At 39.4% G+C, this 14,021-nt stretch overlaps 1 protein-coding gene across 1 annotated transcript; it reads right to left on the bottom strand.

Annotated features, from left to right (window-relative positions):
- Nucleotides 1-337: 337 nt before the first annotated feature.
- On the bottom strand, nt 338-5,029 carry LOC308390491 (putative phosphatase phospho1). Its single transcript, XM_080872556.1, has 2 exons — nt 4,898-5,029; nt 338-3,274 (listed from the first exon to the last, which is right to left on the bottom strand). The coding sequence occupies exons 1-2, from the start codon at nt 4,908-4,910 to the stop codon at nt 2,487-2,489; spliced, it is 801 nt and encodes a 266-aa protein (XP_080728682.1). The 5' UTR covers nt 4,911-5,029; the 3' UTR covers nt 338-2,486.
- Between the last annotated feature and the right edge of the window lie 8,992 nt (nt 5,030-14,021).

The following is a 14,021-nucleotide window of genomic DNA, read 5'->3' as shown; positions in this document are numbered from 1 at the left end:
TATCAATGACCTCGAGGAGATCGTTCATGGTTTCATCACATCCTGACTAGGAAAAGGCAATTTGTTGAACTAAGAAAAACACTAACACTGATATCATGATTGCAGTTGCTGACTGGTATAGAAACCCCAACTGAAACTATACTTCTTCTCAAAGGCCATTTCAGCTTAAGATGAATTATAACTGTGTTATTTTCTCCAGTATATTTTTTATACTGTAAAAAGATTTGCTGTGCTCAAGCTCTGTGGTGTTTTTGCATGTGCTGTTATAAATTAGAACTCATCTTTATGGGGTGTTGATTTTGTGTCACAGATATAAACCAGACAACAAAAACACATTGTCAGGTAATGGCTTTATATTCCTGTTAATATGATACATTACACGCATAATAGAACTTTTGATGTAATGAATATACAACAAACCGCAAAATCGAAAAACAAGACCTTTTCTTTCCCCCCCATTGTTGTAATATAAGCATGGTTGTCTAAAAATCGCAATATTGAAGTGATCTGTGGTTGAGTAACACACATAAAAATATCACAAGTCAAGTTTTTCATCCAGTATAACCTCTCTGTATAGAGCATTTAGTTATTGCACCAAATCTATTTTAGTTTTACAGGTACACAGATTTAAAGTAAACTAATGTTTTTACAGTCTTAAACCATGATCTCTACAATTACAGTACGATACAGAGGAACACCCACAGCATATTTGTAACACAGCATTGGATAAGAATTAGGTTTAGAGCTCAGTGAATTTCAGAGTCAGACTCATGACATCTATAAAAGTTCACAAGTAAAATTTGTTTGGTTGAAATTCAACAGTACAAAATAAACAAATGCTGCTATATGATGTTGCTCGTTTAAGTCTCGCTTCCCTGAGAAATTAAAAAAACACCCCTTAAAGTAAATTTCCAGCACTTACACAACAATTTGTCATTTGTTAAGGCTAAAAAAATGTCACCAGTTTTACACACTACTTTACCGTTTTACTTCTTTTCATTAGCACCCACTTTTCCCTTTACAAACATGGACTTTATTCAACCAGGAAACAGAACTCTTGAGTATCAAATTCATCTTGGTAAAGACAGACAGCATTAACCTAACATAGTTCAATATTAGCTTTTCTAAAGCTGAAACCAGTCTCACAAGGGATTCAAGACTTAACAGATGTAAAGTATTGCTTCAAACAAAAAATGAAGAAAAGAATACCCTTCAATGCATTAATTAACTCTTCATAATCAATACCAAACAATACTAAGTATATATTTTTCCCCTGTTGCAAGTTTAGTGAGGAAGAAATGAATTTACATGCTGATTTATGCAGATATACTGAAAATCATCAACTGGGAAAGCATTCAAATAGAAAGAAGAACTTCTTTATCCTGACCCAAAATGAAAACATCTTATCAGTAAAAATAATCACTAGAAGTTTTTAATATGGTATGATTCCATTACATTAACCCTTCTAAAATTGGTAGTGTGCATTTGGCTTTTTTCCATTGTTTCAGAGGGACAGGGAATAACGTTAGACCGACCGGCAGCTGTGTGTCTATGGCATGCCTGGTGTAAATTACTGTTGTGCAATCAAGCCCAGATTAAGTATCAGTAATGGGAGGTGGGGAGTGCACAGGTACTGGCGTATGTCATCTTATCTCTTATCTTTTCTGACCTTGTCCTTGGCCAACATGGTCATATGTCCCAGAAAGTTTCATAACACCTGGCCCTACTTATGTGGACGTAGATGGAGTTTTTTTAAAGGAAGCGTGACAAAAGAGAAAAAGTTTAAATCTCCCCATGAATGAAATCTCATACAGTTAAGAGGAGAAGCAAACCATCAGAGTTCGCATTGCTCAAAAATGTAAACTACACGTGTACTGAAGGGGATGGTTGCTTCATAAACGGCAACTTCAGAGCACGCATGACAATTTGGTTACGATGTTCTCTCCCATTTATCAGACTTGATAAGGAGAACAAAGTGCATAATGAATACTGCATATCTATTATTGATCAAATATCCTTGCTATTGCTAGCTAACTGAATTTTAATACCACGCGATTTACAATGCGGCATACATGTTTAATACCAGAGTCATTGGGATGAAATAGCCTTTTGCATGAGGCTAGAATTACAGCAGTTTAAGTGTCTTGTCAAACATTATATTTAAAAACCATTAGCACTATGAGTTAACCATTTACTGGCTAGCTTATCGTAGCATAGAGAGTGGAAACAAGGGGAAACACCTGGCCTGGTACAAAAAGGAATCTTCTATTTAGAACCTCTTACTACCACATTTGATCATTTTCAATTAAGATTTCACAAAGTTGAAGAATAAAAATAAAATAAATCCTACATCTGTAGGATGGTCTGGTTGTTGCTCGGCTAAAATCATGCATAACCTGCCTGCCAAGTGGACTAGTGTTGGCGCACCTTTATTGCACTTGTTCCCCTCTTACAGACCTTCTTTCACAAGTACAGGCATGCAGTTCTCATTTCTCCTCCACTATTTTCTTCAGGCAGTCTACTATGTCTTTGCCACTGACCCAAGGTTCAATGTTTGTTTTGAACTTGGCAGACTGCTGAAACTCCTTTAGCAGCCTGTGCATTGGAAAGTCTTTCCTGGGGAAAGCCGTGTCCCGGGGCCCCAAAGCCAGACAAGGGCAGGCGTCATTGGCCCCATCTCCAATATAGAAGACCCTCTGAAAGGGAACGCCGCCACGCTCCTTCTGCCGCTCCGCCAAATACTCCCGAAGGATCACCTGCTTGCACATGTTATCAGGACAACGGGGGCATGAGTGCGAGTGGAAAGAGAGGAGCACAAGCTGACCAGCCGCATTAAAACTGGATGGGTTTGTGAAAATCTTTCTGAAAAGGTCACGCACCCCAGCATGCCTAAGCCAGGTTTCAATAAAATACATGTTGGCATCGGAGACCACCACAAGCTCAAAGTCCTGCTGGTGGCTCTGCAGATACTGGAAGAGATTCATGAGGCCTTGATTTGGTGGGATCTTCTCCACTGCTGAATGGATGGAGTCTTTAGAGACGCCCTGCTCAGCCATGTAGGCCAAAATCTTCTGCGTATTTTCATTATACTGCCCCTCCCTGTAACTGTTTTTCAGCCAAGCAGGGAGCTCTTTGTCTGGCAGAGTACGCACCAAAGCATCGTCGCTGCTTTCGCAAATGATGGTCTCGTCGAAGTCAAACAACACCAAAAAGCGTTGATCCTGTGGTGCGGCAGGCGTTAAAGGAGCTGTCATCTTTGGTGAGTGATTTCTTTCTGGGGGGGGGGGGAAAAAGCAGAGGTGGAAGGAATGAAACAGAGAGCCCTTTTTTTCTCACCGTCAAGGACAGCAGACTCTGAAGCACACTGTTTTATAGCATCCTGGTGTAAAACTTTAATGGCGAGAAGCCAAAAAAGCCATCAATCAGAGTTTAAATCACAGAGAGTTCAGGGTTAAATTAAACTGAAGCACCAGAGGAAAACAACAACATGCATTAAGACTCTTAATGAGGCTATGAGCTGAAGGGGAAATGTGTGTTTACAAGAGTAAAGGAAGGGAGTTTAAATGAAACAAAAGTACCTCATAAACAGGATGTTCATTACAATTAATGAAAGAAATGAAAAAAACAACAACAACAACAACCCCAAAGAAGGGCAAATTGTTAAACTCTTTATCTAAATCTCTTTCCACACAAACATGCCTTCAGTCCTTTTTAAAATCATTTATTTAAACTTAGAGGCCACATCTTCCAGCAGTGCCAGTCTCTTGTTTACATAGCTGATATATAGCACAAGGCTTCCCCTTTTACAGGCCTGTTGTAACTCCAGCGAAGAGAGGGCTGATTATGTCACAGACGTTTGGTGGGATGTTAAATCTACTGGAGTAGTTACTGTGAAATGTAGACGTTTTTATGAAAAGAGCTATGATTCCTCTGAATTGAAGATGAACAGGAGTGTATATTTTGAAAAATGTAAAGCTTTAACAATTTTTTCCCCTGTAACCTCCTTTTAGTTTTCATGCCAAGTTTTAAAACTTGACATAAATATGTCATATTTGCAGATATGGCAATTAATCTTTAGACACCTCATAGCAGAAACGAAAAGCAAAGGTGTTAACAGTGGGATGCATTCCACTTGTCGGGCGTGTGTGTGTGAAATGAGCCATTATTAAATTCACGTGAGCATTTTCCCGCCAAGGTAGGAAACATTAAAAGTGGCAGATCAGAGAAAAGAAATGATTTGATAAGAGATGTCACATGTCATCTGCATCACTACAGAAAACAAAACAAAACAAAATCAAAATTATAAAAGAAAATTGTAAAATAATCAATGCCAGTGTTTCTGACACTTTTGGATGAGTAAACATTGACCCAGGAACATAATTGGTGTTCCTGGAAACCAACATAACAGGAGTGTGATGAATAACGAATACGCCCTAGAAGGCCAGGCTGATTTTACAAGCATGTTATTAACCCAGTACTGCAATCTAGCTGTACCTGTGACTGCGACAGAGGGCATTGGGTGCATACAGAAAGTAAAACAATAAGACCTGACTTGATCGATTGTTAATATTTGCATAACATTCGTAACATGTTATGCAGGCTGCCTCCAGGAACTAAAAATGACATGCAACCTACAGCTTTGGTGCACACATGTGCCAAGTGAGCACAAGCCTGATCTCCCCAGCAGCCACTGCGTTATTAATAGCACACATTTACACACTAAGCTATCTAATTTTAACCCCGGCGAACTATTTCTGTATGAGAGGTTACCTCTGAAAGTCATAAGCCGGTCATTGCATGAACGGAGCAGAATAAAAGGCTGATGTAACTATTTAAATGTGACACACGTTAAAAATAAAAGAAGAAGAAAAATAACACAGAGAGGAAAACGGCCTACCGGTGGAGGGCATATATAAGCGGGGATGGTCGGCTAGGTGTCCGGCTCCCAGATCCGCATCCCAGTGACGCGGTAAGATTTTTTAAAGGAGACTCCACAGCGGATCGAGGGTATTCCCATTTAAAGCCGTTGCGTCAAGCAAGCCGACGTAAACACGTGATTTCCGCCATGACCTTCCAAAGTAAAAGCTTCAGCGAGTAGCTTAAGTGTACTTGGTGAACCTATATTAAATGTATGGTACACTGTTACGGTTATGTAAACAAATACGACAGAAAGTGATACCATGCCGAATGTGCCCAGGTATTACTTTTTTGTCCTCTACAAAGTTTAAGATGAACTAAAATTGTACATTTTTGCAAATACAACAGTTATTATAAACGTACTAGTAGCTTAAATCTCATGTGTGGTGAATCTACTGAAAATTGTCCCATTTTATCTCATCCAAGTACTTCATAATACATTCTTACTTTAAAACATGAAACGCAACCTTTAAACAGACAGGACATTATATAAAATTGTGAAATGTCTGTGTAGGTTCTCAGTAATCCAGGTCATAGTAGTTGTAAGAGCCTCATCCCAATCCGATTTACTCCCTGTTAGACCTCTGCCTTACCATCACATATTTGAAATACAATAAGGGTTGTGTCACTCAAAGGTCAACATCTTTAAAGAAGAAGCTCAAATAAATCAGAATCAGAATCAGAATACTTTATTGATCCCTGGGGGAAATTATTTTTTGTTACAGTGCTCCATTTTAAACCAACATTAAGACAAGACAGACAATACGCTAACTAAGAATAGTACAATATATACATATATATACATACATACATACATACATACATACATACATAAGTCACTTATAAATAAATATTTGGAAAAGAAACATGTGTAGCTGTAGCAGCAAACAGTGTGTTAAGTGGATGCGTTGTACAGGGAGATGGCCACAGGCAGGAATGATTTCCTGTGTCGTTCAGTGGTGCTTTTCGGTAATCTCAGTCTCTCACTGAACGAGCTCCTGTGACTGACCAACATGTCATGGAGTGGGTGGGAGGTGTTATCCAACATTGTCTTTATCTTGGACAGCATCCGCCTCTCCGACACCACCTTGAGGGAGTCCAGCTCCATCCCCACAACATTGCTGGCCTTACGGATCAGTTTATTAAGTCTGTTGGCATCTGCGACCCTCAGCCTGCTCCCCCAGCATGCAACAGCATAGAGGATCGCACTGGCCACAACAGACTCATAGAAAATCCTCAGCATTTTCTGGCAGATGTTGAAGGACCTCAGTCGCCTCAAAAAATAGAGACGACTCTGGCCCTTCCTGTAAAGTGCTGTGGTGTTTTTAGCCCAGTCCAGTTTATTGTCAATGTGTACTCCAAGGTATTTATAGTCCTCCACAATGTCAACACTGACCCCCTGGATTGAAACAGGGGTCAAGTGTTTCCTGGTCTTCCTGAAGTCCACGATCAGTTCCTTGGTCTTTGCCACGTTGAGCTGCAGATGATTCTGCTCACACCACGTGACAAAGGAGTCGACCACAGCCCGGTACTCTGTCTCATCATCCCTGCTGATGCATCCAACCACCGCAGAGTCATCAGAAAACTTCTGAAGATGGCAGGTCTCTGTGCAGTGGCTGAAGTCTGTGGTGTAGAGGGTGAAGAGGAAGGGGGAGAGGACAGTCCCCTGTGGTGCCCCTGTGTTGCTAATCACCTTGTCAGACACACACTGTGGGAGACGTACATATTGTGGTCTTCCTGTCAGGTAATCAACAATCCAGGACACCAGAGAAGCATCCACCTGCATCGCTGCTAACTTATCACCCAGGAGGGTCGGCCTGATGGTGTTGAAAGCACTGGAAAAGTCAAAAAACATGACCCTCACAGTGCTCGCCGGCTGGTCCAGATGGGTGTAGACACGATTGAGCAGGTAGATGATGGCGTCCTCTGTTCCGAGACGAGGCTGATAAGCGAACTGAAGGGGATCCAGATGTGGTCTTACTATGGGTCGCAGCTGGTCCAGGATGAGCCTTTCCAGGGTCTTCATGATGTGGGAGGTCAGTGCCACGGGCCTGTAATCCTGGGGGCCACTGGGACGAGGCGTCTTTGGTACAGGGACGAGGCATGATGTCTTCCATGATGATAAAGAAACACCTACTGGTTTATTCAAGATGACACTTGGTTAAAAATCAAAACACAAGAGGTAGAGGTTTCATGAACACATGAGCTGAGTGGATGAAAACATCAAGTTCACCAAAAAATAGATACCTATTTGATTCCCATTGGAGTGGGTATTGTAGGTCAAAGGGTAGGTCAGAGGCCTACCACCCACTGGAGCATAAACGTTCCCTATGAGGCTGAAAGGAAATAAAAGGAATACACATGTAAAGAAATCTCTTAAAACATATGATGGGATAGAGCAATATCTCAGAGGTTTCACCCCTCAGCTGTGATGATGTTAATGATCATTTTTCACACCTTGGCTCATGTGGCGACACACATGATCAATAGTGGGTTAATGACAAGTTCAGCACATGGAGTTATCTGAGCTTAAGAAGCTTTTAGGGGTCCTTTTGCTTTAAAATTCAATTCAATTTTCAATTCAGTTTTATTTATATAGCGCCAAATCAAAACAACAGTCGCCTCAAGGCACTTTATGTTGTAAGGTAGACCCTACAATAATACATACAGAGAAAAACTCAATCATACGATCCCCTATGATTGAGGCATTCTTAACAGTATAGCAGCTGTCCCCATGCTGTTTCTGGGTCTGGCCTTGGCACACCCTGTAACTGGACTCTGTACCTCGGTGTCGTAATTTACAGAGCTGGCCTACAGGGTTTAAAGTACATTTCAGTTTATACAACAGTACTATTAGCTGACCTACTAATAACTGACAAGTAAACTGATAAATAAACTGCTTTTTTTCCTTTTACTTTGCAGGTGACGTGTTGCAGGTCGGAAAAAACTCAAGCTGTCCCTTCGCCTGATGGTGGAAATATCCCTCTAAAAATATACAGAGGCATTCTTGTATCAGCAGCAGTCACGAGTATGAGATTGTTATATACAGCTAACAGCTAAGGGTTAAGAGGTTTGACGTTCATAAATCCTAAAAGATACATTGTCATTTTATTCCTCTGCATGTGTGTGAATGCTTCTTCTATAAGCCTAGATAAATTTTTGCCTACATCCAATTTGTCGTATGGCTACTAGAATAACTTGTAGTTTAAAACTATGTACATACAGTCATATGAAAAAGAAAGTTTTAATAGGACTTTATGAAAAAAAAGATTAACTTGTGTCTTTGGCAGCAGTAGCTTGTTATAAGCATTTTCTATATGACTTGCCCCGTTTTACAGCATTGCTTTAGGTCATTGAGATTTTCACACACTTGTTAAGGGTTTTTTAACGACCCTTCACTTGTTAAGGGTCTTTTAACGACCCTTCACAAGATTTCAGATGGGCTGAGATCTAGACTTTAATGGGCCATTCCATTGCAAATTTGCTTCTGTGCTTGGACTCATTGACATATGCATGCCCTATTTTAGGCCAAGCTTTAGCTGTGAGGTTGCCTCACATTTGACACTAGATTACTCAGCAGTTTCTCAACACCTTAATTACTTCTTAACACAGAATAACTGCTATGATGCCTTCCAGTAAGGTTTTAGACAGAACCACAGCACTGAGACTGCTCTGACCAAAGTGTTTAATGACATATGTCTGAATACAGACAGTGGAAAAATGTCTGTTTTAGTTTTACTGGATTTCAGTGCAGCATTTGATACAGTTGACCACAACATATTACTCAAACGACTGGAGAACTGGGCAGGTCTTTCAGGAACTGTACTAAACTGGTTCAAAACATACTTAGAAAACAGGAAATACTTTGTATCAATGGGTAACTTCACATCTGAGCAGACAAGTATCACATGTGTAGTCCCCCAAGGTTCCATCTTGGGACCCCTTCTGTTTAGCATTTACATGCTCCCACTGGCACAGATTATAAAGAACAACAAAATAAACTATCACAGCTATGAAGATGACACACAAATATATCACAATGTCACCAGGAGACCGAGGCCCTGTACAGGCTCTTGGTAAATGCATTGAGGAAATTAATGATTGGTTGTGTCGCAATTTTCTCCAGCTAAACAAAAACAAAACAGAAGTAATAGTCTTTGGCGCCAAAGAAAAATGATTACAGGTCACCAGAGAACTTCAATCTACACACCTAAAAACCACCAACCAGGCGAGAAATGTGGGTGTAGTGATGGATGCAGGCCTAAACTTATAAAAACACATTAAGACAATAACAAAGTCAGCTTACTATCACCTCAAGAATATTTCAAGGATAAAAGATCTGATGTCTCAACAGGACCTGGAAAAACTAGTCTATGCATTCATCTTTAGTAGGCTTGATTACTGTAACAGCATCTTTACAGGTCTACCTAAAAAACCAGTCAGACAACTACAGCTCATTCAGAACTCTGCTGCTCGAGTCCTTACTAAGACCAAAAAAGTGGACCACATCAGTCCAGCTCTGAGGTCTTTACACTGGCTGCCTGTCCGTCAGAGGATAGACTTTAAAGTTCTGATGCTGGCCTATAAAGCTCTGAATGGTTTAGGACCAAAATACACCTCCTGGATCCGGTTTTTTATCAGTTCCCAGAGTCAGAACCAGACACGGAGAAGCTGCATTCAGCTTTTATGCTCCATATATCTGGAACAAACTCCCAGAAAGCCTCAGATCAGCTGAAACACTCAGTTTATTTAAATCCAGGTTGAAGACTCACCTGTTCTCAGCTGCATTTGAATAAAGCACCAAATCCACACTGTTTTACTTTTAAGCTTAGATTTCAAAACTTACATTTTAACTACTGATTTTATCTACTGTTCCTTTCTTTCCCCCCCATTTTAAATCATGCTTTTTATTTGTTTTTATTTTTTAAATGTCTCTGTAAAGCACTTTGAATCACCTTGCTGAACACCTTGAATTGTGCTATATAAATAAACTTGCCTTGCCTACTATAGATTAGGTGTTCCCTGTGCTTGACATTTGGTATGAGGTGTTGGAGGTGTGGTTTTTACCAAATATGGTTTTGTAGAGACAAATTTGCTGGAACCCCCACTCCTGGGAAGGTTGTGACATTTTTGTGGCGTTAACACAGCTGAATGCTGCAGAACAACAAACTGTCAAAACGTCTGCTTTTACAGACAAGGTGGTGATCGGTTAATAGCAGCGCTGACTGCTACTTACTTTCTCAATCCTGTTGATGTTATTTTCTGTCCTACTGTAGAATATCATTAATGCAATTTTAGTATTTGAGGTTTATATAAGTACCATTTATCTGAGAAATTTTTCTGTGAAATAATTTGATTAATTTTCATAGGTTTATCAAATTAGACTGTATATTACTGCTTACTTCAGTTTAAAAAAAAAAATGTTTTAATTTATGCACATTTCCATAAGAATACGTGAGTTTCCTGTAAGTGTCATGTAGGCTAATGCCCAAAGAAGGGAGCTCTTTGAATATATTTTTTCAGCAACACAAAAATAAAGTTGCCAATAAATAATCTGTCAGTGTCATCCATGGTGGATGGTCATAGGCATATCCACTGGCTTCGTGGTGAGTAAATGAAGCTAAATCAAAGGTTACAACAGTATGCAGGACGAAGAGAAGCAAATATATTTCTTCATATACTGTCCATCAGTTTCATGTTAAACCTACCAGGGATCAAAACATTACTGCAAATAAATTTCTTTCTGCTCTGTATTAATGTATGATGTGTCATAAATGAGCAATGATCTGTAAAAACAACACTATGATCTCTTACCATTAGCGAGCTGGAAACAGCGATCAGCCTCTGAAACGCTGCTCTTAAACATGTACATACAGCGACCCCTGCTGGTTGCCATATATACTTAAAAATCAAAATTCATCTTTGCGGTCAATTGATGGAAATAAAATAAAAACAGCAGCACAGTACGGAAGCTGTGATCAACTGTCGTGCAGGGCGGTTTCATCGTCAAACCTAGTGATTCAACAGCAGTCTACAGGTAGAGGTCATTATGGAGTCAACTCAGTCACAAGATGTGATAATGCTTTAATAATACAGACATGTTAGTGCCATATGAACATAGAAGACGTTTGTTTGAACTGTGTATACAAAGAAAAAAGAAACAGTAACACATTAAATAGTTTTGGAACAACACTGTCACACAAGCAATGGAAGTAATTACACTGCAAATTAGATGCTGATAGATATGAAACATGGTTTAGGTTAATAATGATAATAATGACTTTCAATTGTTGAACTGAGATTTTTAATGAAGCCAGAATTTACAAAGAGCTTTTATTTATTTATTTATTTATTTTAAACAGACAGGACCTCTTTGGATGTTGATGTATGAAGCATCTGTCAAACTAACGCAAATACACTTTAATTAGAGCCGTCTGTGCAAATTAGCATTTTTGTGGATGAATTCCTGTTTATTTCTTAATATGAAACATTTGATAACAAACGCTACAGTACAGCTTCTGAATAGGCAACATAGTGGAGAGCTGCAACTCTCAGTGAGCACTATAGGTGTCGTTCACTGCACGCACCAGTGTGTGTGAATGGGTGGATGACTGGATGTGTAAAGCGCTTTGGGGTCCTTAGGTACTAGTAAGGTGCTATACAAATACAGGCCATTTACCATTTTTAATTCTGCATCAGTTTATGCATAACCAACAATCACGGAGAACATGAGCGGACAGTTACTATTGAGCAAAGCCTAAACACTGGCTCAAACCCGTTTGTGTCTCCAATCACATTCATTTTAGCAAAGCTGCTTGCAGAGAGGAATTAGAAGGCTAAAAGAAATCACTAAACTTGACTAATTTGTTTATTCAATGTTGCTATATCGCTAGGTGGTTAACATTCATCCGTCATGTAGGGACTGGGCTTGTGGGTTCAAAAATGATACAAGTGAACAAAGCCTGAAAGACTTCTACGTGAACCTCCGCTGGAAACATCACAGAATGACAAAGACTCCAGATCCCACTCAAAAATCCACATCACATCTTATTTCAAACTAGGAGAAGGAATGCTGGCCAAACTTAACAATACTAGTCCAAGTCGCCTAAAGAAATGTCACAAATGTAAATAACATAAAACACTGTCTGTGAAACTTTGTTACAAGTGCTCTACAGAAACCGGCTCTGCTGGAAAGGGAGGTGCAGTTTGAGAGTTAAGCTCTAGAGACAGAAAGACACAAAGCAGCACTGAGAGGGTGGAGAGAGGAATGTGAGGCGCTGGGATGGTGTGGACGGAGGGAAAACTCTTCCTCTTGTGCTCCGGATCCTCCGCTTCGAGCATTGAATTACACCCACATCTGGACAAAACATCTGCACTACTGAGCCCCAACGCCACTTATATAGGTCATCCATTCAAAGGAGCAGATATGCAAGCAATGACCAAAAGACAACATCAGCAACAACAGAAAAAAAGTATAAAATGCATCAATGCGGAGACAAGGAATTGCTAAGTAACACGCGCTGTAATCCTGTAAACTTTGATTGTAACGATGGCAGTGAAGGATTTAAGAACGCATCTAAAGCACAGAAGAAAACTGAGGAAAGAAACCTGCCTTGAAACGGTTCGCCAAACCGTTTCAGTGGGACATTCTTTGGAAGAAAACACAAGAGTGACTGCCAAGGCACGGAAGTCCCTCTAATTGTTATTCACAGTTGGCTTGACAGCAGTGGTGAAAGCTGGTTTCAGATTTGGCACAAATAAGTGAGGAAACTGCAAAAGCGACACAATAACACACCGACACAGGCTTTCCTTAAACAAAGATCTGTGTAACAACATTTGTCACTGCAGAGTAAGTGGGAGAAGAAAAAAAGGCATCTCATCATTACACACATTAGTAGGGCAATAATCACAAGTGTTATTCGTATTAAACAGGAAATAATTGATTGTTATTAATTCACATAATTATCAGGATTAATATACTTTAAAAAAAAACTATATTTAGGTGGAAGGTCTTTCTGCAGAACACATGAGCTGTTTGAACCCTCAAATGCATCCAGATAACATAATTATGGTCTTTTTTTTCCCAAAATTAATAACAAATGTTGAAAATTTGGAGGAAAGTGTAAAAGTGAATGATCAAAATCATAAATTACAAATACAAAATTCTTTTGTTAAATAAACTTGCCAATCTTAATGGAAATTCTTCTTTTAGGGTGATCACAAAATTCTCAGAACATGCAAGCACCCCACTTACTTTAAATTGAAACACTGTCCTTATTTAAGTTGAGTTTTTACCCTGAATAATACCCAAAATGACATACGCTGACACTGTATGATTGAAGATCATTTTCATGCATAATCCAGCCTGTGTGGAGTTAGATATGTAATTTTTGCCTGTGTAAAGACAGGAGATTGTAAAAACCAAACAACTGAGGTGCAAACTTTCCGCTTTGATTAAAGGGATTTGACAAATATTTTGGATGAATTGTTTAGAAATTAGACATTTTCAGAGCCTCAAAATTAATTTGACAACATAGCCAAGGTGAGAGCTGTTCACTTGTCATTAATGACAAATGAAGTGGACAGAATATCTGAAGTGTTGAATTTGTATTGTATAACTTTTCATTGTAATGTTAAATATGAACCTCAGAGAGATTAGGCTAGAAAAACAAAACCCACCAGTGAGGTAGCAAAACCCTTAGGAATGGTCAGATCAACAATCTGATAATTTCTAAAAATACGTGCTGACCAGGTAAAGAACACCAAAAGCCCGCTGAAGATTTCCCCCCCCAATGATTTAACCCCCCCCAAAAAAAACCTACTTTGAACTACTGAAGTCAGTAACACCCTTGAGGCAATCAAGGACTACAATCAAGGGATGGCTTCATTAATGGAAATGCAGAGGGTCTTACAACAAAGTGCAAACCTCTAGTTACACTCAAGGCAGCCATAGACTTTGCCAGAAAGCATCTAATAGCCTGCACGGTTCTGAAAACTAGGAAATATGGGGAAGGAACGGCTCATGATCCAAAAAAATAAATAAATAATAATAATGTCAAACATGAGACAACTTTGTCCCACTAGTGTATTTAAAAACAAAACAA

Source organism: Rhamphochromis sp. 'chilingali', assembly GCF_963969265.1.
Source record: "Rhamphochromis sp. 'chilingali' genome assembly, chromosome: 22".
NCBI lineage: Eukaryota > Metazoa > Chordata > Actinopteri > Cichliformes > Cichlidae > Rhamphochromis > Rhamphochromis sp. 'chilingali'.
This window is presented reverse-complemented; position numbering and strand designations above follow the sequence as displayed.